This window comes from Theropithecus gelada, chromosome 1 (genome assembly GCF_003255815.1).
Source record: "Theropithecus gelada isolate Dixy chromosome 1, Tgel_1.0, whole genome shotgun sequence".
In the NCBI taxonomy this organism is placed as follows: Eukaryota; Metazoa; Chordata; class Mammalia; order Primates; family Cercopithecidae; genus Theropithecus; species Theropithecus gelada.
In genome coordinates this window covers 211,096,193-211,115,417 of record NC_037668.1, presented here as the reverse complement: position 1 = coordinate 211,115,417, position 19,225 = coordinate 211,096,193, and the positions used below count along the sequence as shown (strand labels likewise).

The window sequence follows — 19,225 nt, the reverse complement described above, 5'->3', positions numbered from 1 at the left end:
AAATGTTCTCAGCCTGATTTTGTCAGGTGTCTAAGTTGAACTGCTTTAAAACTGTAGTAGGTATTGACAACAACAAAAAAAGAGTGGTCGGCCAAGTGACTGAGGTCTGCCGTTCCACATTGCTAAGTCGTGTCTGACCGCAGGAAGAATAAGACACAGAGGAGAGCAAGCTGCATACACGATAAAACAGTATGACTACTGAAAAATAGCAAATGCTGAAATACCCTTCTGTAGACTGAGAAAGAAGAGCAGGTGTAATACACAGACATCATTTTCAAAAGATAATCAAGAACATGAAAGATTTGTGGTATTAGTGGCATTATAGACATTAACTTTCTGTACAAATCATTTCTTGTTCAAATTGGTTTAAGGGCTAGATATTACCAAAGTTATAGCATCAAGAGACATTCAAAGGGATCGTTTAAGGCAAAAGAAGAAAGCAAAGCACATTGAAACAAAAACGATGAGTATATTAGTTTAATTCAATGTAAGCACTGCTTCTGTATGATAAAAGCAACAAACAGAAAAAGAATAACAACAAAAACCCTTTAAAATTGATATGATGGAAAGTAGAAAAAAGAAACACATAAAGATAAATGTCGAAGAAAGCAGCCTCTTTGGGTGTGGAGAACGTAGTTTTTGTGCTTACAGTAAGTTAGCAAATAAATGAACTATTTGATTTATTTCACTAATGAGAGGCTTAATAGACAAGAGCTAAAATTTCATTACACAAAATAGAGTAAGGGATGACTATATGGGCAATGATAGTCATGGATTCCAACCAGCTTTGTGTCTTAGAATTTTTTGGATGATTAATTTGCACAGAAACACAAAGGTGGAAATTTTAGTTCTTTAGGCTAAAACTGCAGGTGTCAGTAACTCAGTGTCCACGTTTAGATTAATCCAGAATTGACAGGTCAGATGGAGCTCCAAATACAAGCAAAACCTGAGGGCACATGCTACATTAACATGGAAGCCAGGGAGAGAAATTGCTATTGCTACATTTTAACACATAGATGGCCCTGGGTGTCAAATGGATGACAAAAAGAAGCAGAATCATCTTTTGTCTGTAAGCATAAGCTAAGGCACTTTCCTAGCAAATGCAAATGATTATGAATAGAAAAACAAATCAAACGGCAATACTTTACTCTGAAAATTGCTAACAAGTACTGGATATCAAGAGAATGCATATTTAATCTGTTCTTGGTGCAAAGAAGGAAACAATAATTCAGGTGATGTAGAAAAGCTCCTCTATCATAATGATGCCTTTCAGCTCAACCTTGGTTTTTTAAAACTGGTATTTCAGTTTCATGAACTAAAATCTGATTTTTAAAAAGTCACACTTCTAAAAACCTACCTTAGAACTTTAAAAAAAACTGTTATTGAAATGTCTCCTCAAAAATTATATAGATAAGGATTTAGTGACAAAGCACCAAACATTTGGGGGCTTGCCATTAAAAAGTATTATCAAATGCAACAATTTCAGAATAGCCTCAGAAGTCATTCTAGCATGAAGTTTCCATTAAGGAGGCAAAATGCCCTACTCTGCACACAAAATATGCATCAAATTTAAGCCTTTTTGCCATCTTTTCCTCTCCACATATCAAGATGCTAGGATTCTCCATAATTCTCCAACTGGTAACCTCTCCTTTGTGAGGAAAGATCAGGTAAATTTCATCATGTTGAGAAAACAAGGATATTTCACCATCAAAGACTAGGATTTCTAGGTAGCAATAATTAATTAATGATAGTCCCAACAATTTTTAGGAGAAAAAAATTAACAATAACAATTCTGAGTTTCAAACATATATCAACATATACTATCTAATAGCATTTGAGATTGAAAAGCTTCAACTATTGCTCTTAAGATGAAAATACCTGGCTGGGAGCAGTGGCTCATGCCCGTAATCCCAGCACTTGGGGAGGCCAGGGCAGGAGTATGTGCTTGAGCCCAGGAGTTCAAGACCAGCTTGGGCACCATAGTGAGACACTGTCTCTACAAAAAATCAAAAAGTTAGCCAGGCATGGTGGCACATGCCTGTAGTCCCAGCTACTCAGGAGGCTGAGGTGGGAGTATCACTTGAGTCACACTCCAGCCTGGGTGACAGAGCAAGACTCTGTCTTAAAAAATATCTATATAAATCCTATGGAAATGTTTCACTTTCTAGGATTCCCCTGCTAAAAATGTCCAAGATGCTCTGAAAAGACAGACATGTTGATTACAGGTACAGAAATCATCTGAAAGAGGCTTGTCTATCAGCCCATGAATGAGCAGTTACACACATAATAACACATTCCACTGAAATGCCCTTGTATCACTCCTATTAATGACCATCACTGGAATCTAGTTATGTGAGATGCAGATATGTTTAAAAAGAATTCATTCTGTTCTTTGGCAGATTTGCAGCAACAGTTTTTTTCAGCCTATCAACAGCTCTGTACAGACAGTAGTTAAATGGAATGTCTTTTCTTTCCAGTAATAATAAATTTGACATGTATATGTACATATAATTACGTAGTTCTTCTTCAGAAGGGTAAAGAAAAATAAATGATTCCGATAAGCTACTATAAGTTCTCACACTTCATCTCTGTGACATGTTTATAAAGCAAAGAGCTGCATAAATGCCTAAAACATGAAATAGAAGAGGTATCTAGGGCTTTCTTCATTTCCCAGCTTGTCTTGATAGAGAATTTCTCTAAATCAAAAGCAACACATTGATTTCTACAGAGGGCAAATGGATAATAATGTCCTGAAGACATATAAAGCTTTCCCTCTATTCAGATCATCACCTATACATAAAAAATTGCCCATATCAGAATACAGAAGACTCCATAAATTTTTAAAAACAATTTCAAACATGAATGAACCTTGACAGCATGAAAGCATTTTGCAGGTTCTCTCATAATAGCCATTGTGTGTTGAAATGCATTTTTAAACAACTCTCTGGTTAGAAACATTTGACATGATTATAGATTTTAACAATCACAACAGCATCATCATATTTTTTAAGAGAAACTACATGTATAAGACAGCACTCAGTCTATAGACAATGCTTCATAGACAACGATCTCACAGTCCGTTCCATCCTTTTGCTGTCTTCACCCCACTCATGACCTGAATCCTAGGCCTCCACACTGGAAACCATTGCTATAGGTTAGAAAAGGGCTAGGAGTGGAATAGATGGAAATGACCATTAGTTACTTTCTTATCCAGTACTCCGAAGTTTTATTCTCTTTTAAAGGGTAAAGAGCAGCATTTGATAACTCAGTGGGCTTATGATTAAACAGATGCACAGCTGCTCAAAGAGACAGTGATGAGGGAGAGAAGGAAGGAGATGAAGGCAAGAAGGGAATTAGGGAAAAGGGGATGGAGAGAGGGAGGGAGAAAAAGAGAAAGAAAGAGAAGGTGATTGATGGACCTTTGATGTAACTATCCAGAATAATATTATCAGGAGATTTATACAGAAGCCATTTTAATTTCCATATATATTCCAAAAGGCGTGTAATACACCTAACCTACAGAACATTACAGCTTAGCTTAGCCTTAGTTTTGTAAGGCTCCCAAAGGTCTTAATCTGGCAGTGGTAAATGCACCCTGGACAAGCAAATATAACAGAAGTTAAAACTGCACATCTGTCCCAAAACAAAACAATGACCAGTCTCCGAAGGGGATTTACAAGAAGGTCCCTGACTTAAAATGGTTCTATTTGTGATTTTTCAACTGTACGATAGCATGAAAGTGATTTGCATTCAGCAGAAACTGTACTTTGAGTACCCATAAACCACTGTTTTTGACTTTCACTATAGTAGTCAACAAATTACATGAAATATTCATCATTTTAATAAAATAGGCTTTGTGTTAGATGATGTCGTCCCACTGTAAGCTAATGTAAGTGTTCTGAGCATGTTTAAGGGAGGCTAAGCTAAGCTATAATGTTCTGTAGGTTAGGTGTATTACATGCATTTTTCACTTATGATATTTTCAACTTCTGAAGGGCTTTTCAGGATATAACCTCGCCCCAAGTGGAGGACCACCTGTACTATCATGTTCTAAAACATATTGTTATGCCATCTAAGCAGAGATGCCAAAGAGGGTGGCTGCAAATCCACTGGCTGCCTTTAGCTGACTGCCCACCTCCAGTCTGTTATTAGAGGCCAGACAGCAAAGAGACGGTTTCTTGGAGAGAAGTGCAGGTGGACCTAGAATCCTGCCTGCCTCCCAAGCTTGCCCTCACTTCAAGCCTAGCAAGGGTGGCTTCAGGGATACCAGATGTCCCTGGGATATGGGACACCGTAGACTGGTGTCTGACTGTGCCTGGAGACTGTGAGGCAAAAGGCTGGGTATAGCCCTATAGGGCTGCAATCGGGAAGTGACCACACTGCCAACATGCAAATGGGGGTCATACTAGATAGATCCAGCTTGGGATTGTCTCAGAGGCCACCAAGAACTATCAGGAAGAGGAAGGAATTGCCACTGGCCAGCTAGTGGAGACGCATTTGTCTGCAGCAAGAACACCTCAAGTCAGAGATTTCTGGGGATGGAAGCTCCCCAAAAGACCAGTGCCAAGTACCCACAGAGAAAGTCAGCATTAGAAACCTGGCAAGCCCAGTGCATGACACTATGATCAAAGCAGACCTTTCCTGCCAAGCTTTCTCTTCTGTCTCCTTCCCACAGCACCTGAGAGTGGCAGACTGTCTGGGTACCAAGTAGGGCGTTGAGGAACCTGGCGGGACAAGCAAGAAACAGCTTCCCAGATATCCCTCCCTCCAGCTCTACCCCAGACAAGTTAATTGAATTAGCTTCGAGTTCGCCTATTATACAGGTTTGGGCATTTTAATTACTGAAATGAGATCTGTATGACTTGAAATGTCTGTGGGGTATTTCACTCTCGGAATATGAGAAAGGTCATGGGACCGGTTCTAATTTAAGCCAAGGGGCAGAGGAGTACCAGCCCCACAGAGCAGTCTCAACAGTCCTTGGTTAGGTGGGTAGAGGGTTAAATTATTTTCTGTTGGCCTTCAAGGTATATCTGTAACAGCAGAATTTCAAACTTCTAATGGCCAAAGCAAAAGATATGAACTGGACAAGTCTTCAAAGAAAAAAAGAGCTCCAGTCTGAAATTTGCTGCAACATTTACACAGAATGCTCATCAGCGTTCTAAAACCCAGCAGAATCTCTTCATCATATGACTTCTAAATGAACATATATTTTGGCATCAATATGTTTAGCATTGACATAATAGTCATATTTAAGAAAAAAAGGAGTAAAGCAGATTCTAGTCCTATAGACAAAGAGATTATGGCCAATGAAGAGGCTACATAAGATTATTAAGCCAGCCACTGGCAAACTAAGCCTCAAGGTTTTCAGTGCAGAAAATATCTCAGATAGTTCCTCAGAACTGGAAGGCAATCTCTGCTGTAATGATTTACAAATAAACTTAATACAAATAAAATAAATAAATTATTATAGGAATAAGAAAGAAAAAGAAATAACACAGGCAGATCAAGAGTAACCAAATCCGCAGAGGAACGGAGGGGAAGACTTTTAGACAACGGTGAAAAGGTGATTTTATTTACTGGCAAATGCTATTTACAAAATAAGTAAAAGCAGCTTGAGTGGTTGGTCAATACCAATCCAGATACGGCACAGAAATAGTGTAATGGAAGTGAAGGGATGCAAGGATGGGAAAAGACAGAGAGCCATGTTGTAGGATGCTGATATTAGGGAAGTGCAGGACACAGAGGTGTCATGTGTGTTCTGAGAAGGAAGCAGGCTTCCCTTACCAAGACAAGAAAAATGTGAAGCTTGGATCAGCGTTTTAACTATAGCCAAAGAGGAGGGTAGGAAATGTCAAAAACAAATAGTTGGTCAAAAGTAGTAGTAGTTCAGTTACAAAGAGAGAGATGAAGACTTTAAATTATTCTCAGCAATATAACATAGAAGTCGTAGTTTTCAAAGGTCATTAGAAGTGGTAAATTAAAAAACAAGTTTCCTTGTCTTTAAAGGGCTAAAAAAAATGTTTTAAGACAAATGAACATGAAATTTTTGGAAAACACTACTGAAAGGGCACTGGAAAGATAGCAAAATTCTCAAAATGTTGGATCCTAGGTCGAGAAAAATAATGAAGATAAAATAAAGCCATCAGTTAAGTCAATCTTAAAAGATTCTTCACATAAGTCGCAGAGCAAATGAAAACAAAACATTTCAACACTGAAAAGCCTCACTGTTTTGTACTCTTGGGAAAAAGTGGAGTAGGAATATCAGTCTTGAGGAGACTTGGATTTCCATTCAGAATCCTGGTGTGTTAAATATTAGAAGGTACCTTGGTGTATTTCCTCTCTCCTTTAATTTTTACTAACAGATAAGGAAACTGAGACCAAAAGAAGCAACATAACTTTTTGCACAACTTGTGACAACATGGGCTCTAAGAATTAGCCTCCAGAATCCTGTAACTGCCTTTTTCTACATGGTCATTCACCTTCACTGCTTAAGATTATAGAGGGCCTGGCACAGTGGCTCCTGTGTGTAATCCCAGCACTTTGGGAGGCTGAGGCAGAAGGATCACTTGAGTCCAGGAGTTCAAGACCAGCCTGGGCAACATAGTGAGACTCCATCTATACCCCCCCAAAAAAAGGTTCTATGACTATATATATAATTGTCTTCTTCTATAGTACATACAAAAATATAAGGACCAAGCAGTGGAATTTTGAGATTAAACAGTCAAGTTTGTTTGCAAAAGATACACAGTATGAATAATAAACACCTTTCGGTTGACCAGAGCACATAATAATTACAAAACAAATTATATAAAAACTATATGGTTCTAGGGATGGAAAGTACTTTAATATGCCTCATTTCAGATGAAGCAAAACCAGAAACATAAGGTTCTCTTTAGAGACCTGTGAAACACGTGTTCATTACAACAAAGCAGTTAGTTTGAACACTAATAGTACAAGCCACCACTAGGAAGCAAAATAAAAGATTAGAGGCAATAGCAAGCATGCACTTTTAGATCACAATTTCTTTGCAAATACATGGAAACACATACCCATTTTTCCACATCAACTTGCTGTGGAAAGAAAAAGCCAAAATAAATAACAAACAAACAAATACCTAGCAATGTTTCAATGACTATCATTTAAATGAATTGATATCAATTTGGTCCTTGCACCACAATCTCTTTCCAATTCTAAAGCATAAAAAATTGTATTCAAGTTTTTAATTAACAACATTTAATCTCACCAAACAAAAAGAACTAAGTTAATTTAGCAATCAGAACTCTAAAAGACATTAGGCTGGAAATGCATCAGGTACATGAAATAATGAAAATCCAATATATTTAAAAGCAAATATGAACATTTCTAATTCTCAAATGTAATAGGCCTTCTGATTTAAGAACTACGACTCTCCTCTAATTATAAAAACTGATTTAATTAAAAAGACCAATTTAGAGATATAGTGTCTAACTACAATTTCTCTCGCGACACTTAAAGTAAAATTTCTCTTACTCTAATCTTTCTAGCATTTCATACAATTTCATAATATAAAGGCATGCCTTAACAAATAGTTCTGAAGTTATACGGGAATCAAATTTTTTTTTAAAATTGTATTTATAAATGAATCTTAGTCTCTTAATCATTATGTGGCTCTTTAAAATTTAAGTGACTATAATCATACCCACATTGTAAATAGAACAAACAAAAAAGTCATTTGTCAACCAAGACTATCTTCTACAATACCCTAGGATTCCTTGCAAATAAATCAGAATAAAAAATTTCAACATTGAGGGACATACTCAGTCTCAAAGGTCAGTTTCCTTAACTCACCTCCCATCTATAGAACTTCCTGTGGGAACTGTGGTTTGCTTCACACCCTTCATGTATGAAAGTTTCTTTGCAATTTGTTTTTTCTTAGAAAACTCATTAATTAGGTAAGAAGCTAATGCTACTTAGGCAGAAATCTTGGGCTATCAGCTAGGAATCTCCAATGCCTTGGTAGACAAGCTTTTGGGAAGCAATGTGCATAAAAAGCATCATACAGAGTGATTCTTTTAAAAACGTTATGAAGTGATATTTAAAAAATCAACCTAAATATACAGGTAGAATTTTATGAAGCCCTAATGAAATTCAATAGTTTACTTTTAACACAGCATTTTGGCTTATTTTGTAATTTACTTAGTCTTCAGAAAAATCTGTTCTAAACTTACTTCCTCCTTTGCATTTTACAAACACACTGTTGTTATTTAAGAAAAACACTTGACTGAACAGAAAGGCCTGATTTTCACTATACATTTTTCAAGATATTTTGTTGTTATAGCAAGTTGAAGATTTCCTCTCACACATTAACTTACTGGAGTGATGAATCCATTTCTTTAGATCCTGGGGCAAAGGGAAGCAAAAGAGGCATGTCCAGCATAGTGCAATTGTTTTGTGCACTTTTCTACCTCTAAAAGGGCAAATTTTTATATTTATTCTCTCCCCCCAAAAAATCTAAAAAACTTAAATGACTTCCTTTTCACATTTATCAGGAAAACAGAATATGTCATATTTTTAGTGCTATCAATGATTATCAAAAACATTGTATTTTGCCATCATCAGGTTCACTTCCGCATGTCAGTCATTCACACATACATACATACACACACACCCCCACACACACACTCCCGTCACTGCAAAGATAAAGTTATGGGATTTTTCCAGAAGAAAGAATTTATAATCAAGAGTCATAGTTACTAATGATAGTAACAGGAGTTCTTTAATGTTCTATATTACAAAAGACACAGTTCTTCAAGGAGCAAGAATTAGGAGCAATAATGTAACAAACAGAATATCCAAATACCCAAAGAAAAGCTTAGCAACAGCATTGCTGGGAGTGAATTATCAGCTAGACACACAAGACAAGACAAATGGTCCACAGGGTTAAAAGACTAACATACAATAAAACTGTAATTACGCATAAGCAATGCAGAACGATTTCATGACACATCTCTTGTTCTTGTTAACAGGAATCATTTAAATTCCTGCAAATGGTGAAAAGAATGATTCAAATGGAGCTAATCAAGAAAAGGAAATATAAAATTCACAGTAAACTTAACCAATTTTAGAATTTAAGCAGTTACAAATCCATAAAACATATAAGAGAGAGGAACATTTTTTCCAATAACTTATCCAAGTATGTGGAATATTAAAAATATATATGGATTTTATTAAAGAAAATGACTATTTTAATATCTGCAGGAAATTACATTAAATGTCTTATCATATTAACACTAATAAAAGGAGCAATTTCATTTCAAAATTTCAAAATAAAAACAAAATTCCCCTTAAAAGAAACAATAGTTATTTAAACACCAACTTGATTTAGCAGAGAGGACATAAGCATCTAACACAAAATAATTATTTTTAAATTATATCACTATACGAAAGGCAGATAATCCAAACAACATCTCTATTTTCGCATTCTTTTTTTTTTTTTTTTTTTTTTCTTGAGATGGAGTCGCACTCTGTCACCCAGGCTGGAATGCAGTGGTGGGATCTTGGCTCACTGCAACCTCCGCCTCCTGGGTTCAAGCAATTCTCCTGTCTCAGTTTCCTGGGTAGCTGGGATTATAGGTGCCCGCCACCACACCTGGCTAATTTGTGTATTTTTAGTAGAGATGGGGTTTCACCATGTTGGCCAGGCTGACCTCGAACTCCTGACCTCAAGTGATCCACCCATCATGTGCATTCATATTTTAATTACAAATTTAGGGCACATAAACATGAGCTCTTCTATAAACATTTTTTTTAAAAAGTTTGGTTGCTTCTTTCGAATTGATTAACTTTATTCTACTGTTTAAGATGGATAATTCTGTTGAGTTAAAGCAGTTACCGTGTGGCAGGCTTTGAGCCATACATTTTACATGTAATCTTATCATCTGCATTTTACATACTAGAAAACAAATGACATAAAGGTATTACACGCAAATCTTCAACAACAAAATAAAATGACACAAGGCTACTAAAGCTACTAAATTTTCTAGAAAGTTCATTATTATGCCTTTCCCCTGAAAGTTGCAACACACCTGGTATTGACTTTTTATGTAACATGGTAGGGAGGGAGTTAAGAATCGTCTCCTCACCCACCCTCATGTATCTATCCAAATGACCATTTATTAAAAAAATACATCTTTTCCCCATTAGCACTGCGTCATCACTTACTAATGTGTCCAGAGACAAATGTGTGGATCTACTGATGAACTCTACCCTGGTCTATTTTTCTGTCTCTGTCCTAATACCCAACAGTCTTATTGCAACATTAAAATAAGTCTTGATATCCAGGAGTCAAAGAGACTCTAACCTTGTTCTTTTCTTCAAAGTTGTATTTGATAATCTTGCTCTTCTTCATTGAGAACTGGCTTTTTCAACTTTCATGCACACAAGAAGAAAACCTGCTGGGATTCTGATTGCGATTACATTGATCTACCCAACCAATTGGAAGAGAACTGTCATCTTTGTAATACTGAGCCTCCCAATATATGAACAGGGTATATTTATCCCTTTTTTAAGGTCATCTTTATTTTTCTCAAAATGTTTTGCAATTTTGTGTGTAAAGGTTTGCACATCTTTCATTAGAGTTATTCCTAGGTGTGTGTTGTTTTATTATACTAATATAAGTGAAATCACTTATTTTCATTTTGTAATTGCTTTTTACTAGAATATAAAAATATAACAGAATTATTTATAATGAGCTGTGACTTTGCTAAGCTCAGTTTTCCCAATTTTATTCAACATGGCCTTCAAAGAATTCAAGATTTCACCAGTTTTGCATTTGATAATTTCTATCAGTTTAAGTAACTTTTCTTACATGCCAACTTACTAATATTGCAATGAATAGGCATTTAATATTTAAAAATGTTTTTATAGTATCTGTTAAAATAAATACATTTTTCTTTTTTTCTCTTAATAAGGTAAATGACAGTAATTGGTTTTGAATCCCAACTTGGTTGTAATAGGCTATTGAGTTGATCTGTCAATGGGATGGATTTGCTAACATTTCATGGAGGATTTCTACACCTATGGTCCCTGATGCATATTAGTCTATACCTTTATTATTATTATTTTTTTTTTTGCAAGGTCTTTGTCATGGTTTAGGATCAGGGTTATGTTGACCTCATAACATCGGCTGGGAAGTATTATGAAAGAGTTTAAGATTGGTATTATTCTTTCCTTATATGTTTGGTGGAATTAACCAGTGAGGCCATCTGGGCCTGGACTTCTTTGTGAGAAGGCTTTAATGATCAATTCATTTTATTTAAAAAATGTAATTTCCCACTTCTAGTGTTAGGGTTGGTAAACTGTATTTTGCTAACACTATATTGTTTCTAGAAAGTTTTAATTTCTTTGGAATAAAGCTATTCACAGTATTCTCTTATTATCTTTTCATTGTTTAGAGGTTCTCCAGTGATTTCCTATTTTCATTCCTAATATTGTTAATTTTATATTCTCTCTTTTTTGTATTCAGTCTTTCCAAGGGCTCATCAATCTTATTAGTCGTTTCAAAAAACCAGCTATTAGCTTGGATGATTTATGTTTCTTTCTACTTCATAAATTCTGCTCCTTATTATTTCTTCTATTTCATAAATTCTGGTCTTTATTATTTCTTCTTTCTACATTTTTCAGGTTTAATATTTTCTCTTTGTGGTCTTCTTGAGATATTTAGATAATTGATTATTCAGTTCTTCTTATGTATTTAGGGCCAAAAAATTCCCTCTACTCAGTTTTAACTGTATCCACAGTTTTAGCTATGTCTCATGTTTTCCACTTTATCCAATTAAAAATATCTCATCATTTGCCATTGTGATTAACTTGTTGATTCCTAGACTTATAGATCTGCAATTCCTTTCGTTACTTATTTCTTAATTACATGATAAGAAAGGAATACACTCTTATTTCAAACCTCTGAAATTTGCTTATACTTCCTCCATAATCAATTTTGGTAAATGTTCCATCTGCACTTGAAACAAATGTGTACTTTCTCAGCATATGGTGCAGTGTTCTATAAATGTCAATATGTATGTTAATTAATCATGCTGTTCAGATTTCTGCATCCTCATTGATTTATTTGCCTGATTATTGTTATACTGTGAGAAGCGTGGTCTTATACATTCAATGTTGATTGATTTCTCCTGATAATTTTGTCAATTTTTGTTTTTTAAGTTTGAAAGCTATATCATTAGATTCATGTAAATTCAGAATTATTTTTCTTATAACCTGACTTTTTTATCATAGGGAAATGTCCATCTTGATTTCTTGCAATACTTTCTGCCCTAAATTCTTTCTCAGATATCAGGGTTTTTTGTTTTGTTTTGTTTTGTTTTGTTTTATTTTTTAGATGGATTCTTACTTTTGTCACCCAGGCTGGAGTACAGTGGTGCGATCTTGGCTCACCGCAACCTCTGCCTCCTGGGTTGAAGCTATTCTCCTGCCTCAGCCTCCTGAGTAGCTGGGACTGCAGGCACACGCCACCACGTCTGGCTAATTTTTTGTATTTTTAGTAGAGATGGAGTTTCCCCATGTTGGCCAGGCTAGTCTTGAACTCCTGACCTCAAGGGATCCACTCACCTCCCAAAGTGCTGGGATTACAGGCATAAGCCACCACGCCCAGCCCTTTCTCAGATATTAATATAGTTACACCAGCTTTCTTTAGATTCAACTTTACCATATATACAACTTTACCATCCTATAGCTTTTACTCTTTCTGTAAGATAGTCTTAAAGTGTATCTCCGGTAAGCAACATACAATTGCAGTTAATAAAATCTGACAATCTATGAATTTTGATTGAAGTATTTAGTCAATTTACATTTATTCTTAAAATACGAGTTTATATTTATTATGTAGTTATATTTATCATATTATCTGTATTATATTGGTCTTGTGTTCTCTTTATGTAGCTTTATGGAAATATAATTTATATATCATAAAGTTCATTTATTTAAGTACACGATTTCAAGGCTTTTTGGTATAGTTACGCAGTTGTGAACCATCACCATAATCTAATTTAAGAACAGATTCAGCCCATATGTTCTTATTTCTTTTCCCTCCTTTCTTCCTGCCTTTACACTAATCAAATATTTTGATATTGCATTTTTCCTTCTGGAAAGTTGTTGGTTATGCTTTCTTATTCTTTCGGTTAGTACCCTAGAGGTTGCATGTTCATCCATGACATTTAATAATCTTCCATTGTGATTAACTCTTTCATTATAAATATAAATTAGTAACTTCACCTTGTTCCAGAAAAAGGATCTTTGAACATGTTTGACAATTTCATCCTCTCTCACCTTTTGCGTTATCATTGTGCATTTTAATTGCACATATATTTTAAACCTCACAAGGCATTAATACGATTATTTTGTATAGTTAGCATTAATTTACATTTGGCCACATATTTCCTTAGTCTTCTTTCCCTTCTGCATTTCCTGTTTTCACTCTGGTATCATTTCCTTTCTGCCTGAAGAAGCCCATCTCCTATATCTAAATTATCTCAATTTTTATTTGTCTGGAGATGTCTTTACTTCACTTTCACTTTTGAAGGACATCTTTATCTGGCTATAATACAGAGTTAGTGATTATTTTTCCTCACAACACTAAAGATGCCTTTGTCTTCTGATTCAGATTTTTCTAACGTGTCCTCATATATCAGTCTTATTATGGCTTTTAAATTTTGTTCCCTCCTCTAGCTACTTTTAAGATTTTTTTATTTTGCTAGTTTTCAACGCTTTTACTATGGTACACCACAGTGTGGTTTTATAAGTATCAATCTTTCTTAGGATTGACAGTAATCTTGAATCTCACTATTATAGCTCCAAATCCATCACAGTTTGGGAATCCAGTTACTTGTATGTTAGATTTTATTACTAGAGTTAATGCATCTTTTATGATTTTTTCCCTTTATTCTTAATATTCTTTTCTCCACATAAGTCAGTCTGGATATTTTCAACTAATCTATTTTTCAGTTCATGAATCCTTTCTTCAGCTATGTCCCAGCTGCTGTTAAACTAATCTTCTGAGTTCTTACTTCACTTATTGTGGTTTTCAGTATTTGATTTTCCATTTTATTTTTTTTGTTGTAGATTCCACAATTGTTTTAAGGTCTGTGCCTGATAATTCCAATATCTGGATCACTTACGGGTCTATTTCTACTGTCAGATTTTCTCTTGATCCTGACTCCTTATATGCCTAATAACATTTTTAACTGCACATCAGATACTGTGTGTTAAAATCTGTATACAAGCTAATTCTGTTTCTTCCTCCAGAAAAGATGTACCTATGGCTGGCAGCTAGATGATGGGCAGATAACACCAATTCCATTTGAGCTGAGTAGATTGAAGGCTGGGTTTCAGACTTAGCAAGATTCAGTCTACCTTTAGTTCGCCCTCTCTCCTAGTAATTATAACTTCCAAGGATTCCAACTGAGAGCCTGGAATGATTATCAAAACCCCTACTCCTTAGCAACCACTGAAACAAATTTTTGGCCCCCCAGCACAAGATTAGACCTCACAAGACATTATTAGAATTGTTTCATAGAATCAATAGTCACATCTGACTATACTGCTGACCTTTTGATCTGCTTTCTGCTAAGCTTCTTAGCTTGTTTCCCAAAGGTTAATAACAGAAAAATGATCTGGAATAGTGGTACATGCCAGTTATCCAAGCTACTTGAGAGGACGATTGTTTGAGCCCAGGAGTTCGAATCCAGCCTGGACAAGGAAACCCTGTCTTGTAACAATAATAATAATAATAATAATAATAATAATAATAAAACACCACAACCAACAGAGAAATAACTCAAGGGGAAAGCCTCTTCAGAGTGTAAGCCTTATTTCTATCTCTTTTCCTTCAAGATCTTGTACCCTCAAATTCTGCCTATGTTGTCAGGCCTGAGATTACATAAACTTTGCAGGCTCCTCTGCCTTAATCTCTGCCCAAATGAATACTCAGCAAATGCCCCAAAGGGAAAACTGGTATAAAAAAAAGTTAGACCTACCTCAGTGCACTTCTCTTACTGCTGGGATTTAGGTCTCTTCAAGTCCTAGCTACCTCAGAAGTTTCCAATGCCTCAATCTTATTTCCTTTTAAATTGAATATATTCTGATTAAATCTTTCAAATTTAATCCTTTTAAAACTTCTAGTTTGGAGGCGGTTTGGGTGTTTGCTTGTTTCTCGTTTTTCCCACAGCTGGAATATCAGTCTACTGGCAGAAACGGAACTATTAAATTTTTTCTCTAAATTTTTTAAACAAGGTCTGATCCAAACAATAAAAGATTCTAAACAAAGTAAAAATACATTGTTTCTGGCCTAGATGTTTTCTTCCCAACAAAACCCAAAATCCTTGGTGCCTAGGGATTTGTTACGTATGTGGCCAAACTGTGATTTAGGACAGAATTAAGTGAAATCCACATTATATACTTTTCATTAAAACATCAGCATTTAGATCAGTTAGTTATATTTCAACAAGCAGTGAATTCATCTTGAAAGAAGAAAGGGAAAGAAACATATATATTGAGAACCTACTATTATAGGTATATATTTTTCTTTATTTTTCTCTGTCTCTCTGGCTTTTTGATTGTTTGTTTGTGTTTGTTTTTGAGATGGGGTCTCGCTTTGTTACCTAGGGTGGTACACTCACAGCTCAGGGCAGCATGGAACTCGTAGGCTCTAGTAATCCTCCCACCTCAGCCTCCTGAGTAGCTGGGACTACAGGTGCACACCACCACGTCCAGCTAGTTTTTTTTTTGTTTTTTGTTTTTTGTGTTTTTTTTTTGTTTTTTTTTTGGTAGAGACAGGGGTCTCTCTTTGTTGCCCAGGCTGCTCTCAAACTCTCAGCTTTAAGCAATTCTCCTGCCTCCCAAAGTGCTAGGATTATAGGTATGAGCCACCATGCCCAACCTCTTTTCCATTTTCATACATGTTTACAAATAACAGAATCACAGATTCACAGGACCTCAAACCGAGGTATCTACCTAAATGTTCACAGGAGCAGACCAGGTACTTTTAAAATGAAAAATACAAAGCACTAAATTAGAACAGAGAGACATGACATTAATGTGGGAGAATTATAAATAAAAGGAAAAGCATCTCTTCATACTGTAATATTGTAGGTGATATGCACTTTAACAGCATGAGACCACAAAGTCTTTTCTGCCATTAGTTTGAGAAAGAAATTTACCATAAGTTTAAATGAGCAAATGAAGCACAAAAGTGAGGCCAGTAATTGACTTAATTAAACGTTAGCCCAATTTCCTAACTTTACTATGGTTTTGCAGTATTAGCCAGGCAAAACTCTCCCCCTTTTTTTAGATCTGTCAAACAATGAAGCCGACTTAGTACAATAAACTCAAAAATCTCATACACTAACACACACACAACTCAATACAAGGAAAGGGTTTAGAAATTTTATTCGTAACTATAAATGCTTTCTTTCAAATTTAAACTAGGTAATAAAGAACTAAGATCTACTACTTTCTAAATTATTCTTACTTTAGAATAGGAAAAGTTCATGTACTACTATTTCAATGTTTTCTGAATTTGTTCAAATCCTCAGGTTTTTTTTTTTTTTTTTTTTTTTTTTTTTGAGGCAGAGTCTCTCTCTTCACCAGGCTGGAGTATAGTAGCAGTAGTAGCACTCACTTCAGCCTTGACATCCCAGGCTCAAGCAATCTTCCCACCTCTCAGCCTTCCAGGTAGCTGGGACTACAGGCACATTGCACCACACCTGGCTAATTTTTTTATTTTTGTAGAGACAGAGTCTCGTCATGTTTCCCAGGCTGGTCTCGAACTCCTGGGCTCAAGTGATCCGCCCGCCTGACGCTTGCAAAGTACCGGGATTACAGGTATGAGCCACCACACCCAGCCTGGATATGCACTAACTCAAAATTATCAATATCTCCTTTCTCTAAGCACAGAATATGTTAAAAGTGGCTGCTGCATAAACCTTAATGTTAACAAACTCGAGTAGATGGACGGGTGCTAAGTAAAGAATATAGTAAGTCTCTTCCACGGAGGCTACTTATCAGAATTACTAAGTGAAATTAAATTCCACAAGTAATTTCATTTGGGAGATAGACAAGAAGAGTAAGAACAATTTGGGGGGGAGGGGAAAAGAAAGAGGGGGACTAATCTTAATATTAGACATTTCTAAAATATAGTGATAAACAGTGTTATTAGACATAATAACAGACTTTGTTAGAAAATATTCAGCTTAGAGTAACACCTCTAGGAATGTGTATTAATTTAAATGTATGATTAAAAAGTCATCAGAATAAATATAAGGAAAGAAATCATCAGTCATGAATAATGATGGAACTTTTGCTTAGCTAAAATTAATAGAAAAAAATCAACTTGATTACTACTCTTAAATAAATTCCAGCTCATGTAACACTGTTTCAATGTTTTCTGAATTTGTTCAAATTCTCAGGATATGTACATTTCTTTTTTTTCTTTTTTTCTTTTTGGCAGAGTCTCTCTCTTTTGCCCAGGCTGGAGTATAATAGCACTTCAGCCTTGACCTCTCGGGCTTAGATCTATTATGAATAATAAATTTCATATAATAATAAAGTCTGAAATAAATGTTAGGTCTATCCACTATGAAAAACTGGTGGGTAAACAGAGGAATACAGAAATTTTTTAAACATTCTAACAATTCAGTACATCCCAATCAAAATCTCAGCAATTTATTTTGCAGATTTTTACAAACTGATTTTAAAATTTATATGGGAAGACAAAACACCCACAATAATCACAATATTGGAGAAGAACAAAGACAGAGACAGACATTACGTAACTTCAAGACTTACTATAGGCCGGGCACGGTGGCTCACACCTGTAATCCCAGCACTTTGGGAGTCCGAGGTGGGTGGATCACAAGGTCAGGAGATCAAGACCATCCTGGCCAACAAGGTGAAACCCCGTCTCTACTAAAAATACAAAAATTAGCTGGGTATGGTGGTGGGGGCCTGTAGTCCCAGCTACTCAGGAGGCTGAGGCAGGAGAACTGCTTGAATCCGAGAGGCAGAGGTTAGTTGCAGTGAGCCAAGATGGCGCCACTGCACTCCAGCCTAGTGACAGAGCAAGACTCCATCTCAAAAAAAAATAAAAAATAAAAGACTTACTATAAAGCTACAGGAATCAAGACAATGTGGTGTTGGTTAAAGAACGGACATTGAAAAAACCATATTCTAATGTAAATAAACTGTATAAAATACATATCACATAATCACTATATAAAATGAGAGACAAAAATAAGAAAATGCAGACACCCAGTGAAAAGGAACTCTATGAGTAGAAATACTACTTCTGGCTGGGAGCTTCATGAAAGGGTTTAAGGAAGACACCTCCTTGGACATTTGCAGAGAAGGCTGGGGTAAACTTTTGAAAGGCTCAGAATTCTAGGTTGAGGAATTAGTGTGGTAACAATGTGGAGAATATATACCTGAAGAAAGTGTAGCATATTCAGGGACTGAGTTCAGTTTGGATAGATAACTAATAGTATAAAGAACTAATCAGAGCTAGAAATAAAGTAAGATTACAGTTTTAGATTCCTTTGTAAGAACGGAGGTCATATGATAGCAATTAAATTAGGAACGGTCTGCTGGAGGGACAGTGTGCAATACTTACAGGCAAGTTAAACACCTAGATCTAAGAAGACATCATCAAGGCAGCCCCCAACAAAATGCCATGAGAATAATCCAATCATTAGCTGGATTCAACCAGCTGCACATATTTGTTCCTAACCAATGCTTGAATAATTTCCAGAGGAACTAAAAACCCCTTATGGGGGCCGGGCGTAGTGGCTCACGCCTGTAATCCCAGCACTTTGGGAGGCCAAGGCAGGCGGATCACCTGAGGTTAGGAGTTCAAGACCAGCCTGGCCAACATGGAGAAATCCCATCTGTACTAAAAATACACAAAAATTAGCCAGGCGTGGTGGTGGGTGCCTCCCAGCCACTTGGGAGGCTGAGGCAGGAGAATCGCTTTAACCTAGGAGGCAGAGGTTGCAGTGGGCCAAGACCACGCCATTGCACTCCAGCCTAAGCAACAAGAACTAAACTCTGTCTCCAAAAAAAAAAAAAAAAAAAAAATACCTTATGGGGAAACTACATACAAATCAATACCACCCACATCAAATCCATGCTGGAGCTTTAGATCCTGTACCTCAAGAATCAATAAATGATATAATTAATTTCC

At 35.9% G+C, this 19,225-nt stretch overlaps 1 protein-coding gene across 1 annotated transcript in view; it reads right to left on the bottom strand.

The window, feature by feature from the left end:
* Positions 1 to 19,225, bottom strand: part of RYR2 (ryanodine receptor 2) — a 634,673-nt gene that overhangs the window by 465,839 nt on the left and 149,609 nt on the right. Inside the window, exon 5 of the mRNA XM_025401874.1 lies at positions 7,050 to 7,070. Coding sequence (XP_025257659.1) covers positions 7,050 to 7,070 — 21 coding nt within the window. The remainder of the gene's footprint in view (positions 1 to 7,049; positions 7,071 to 19,225) is intronic.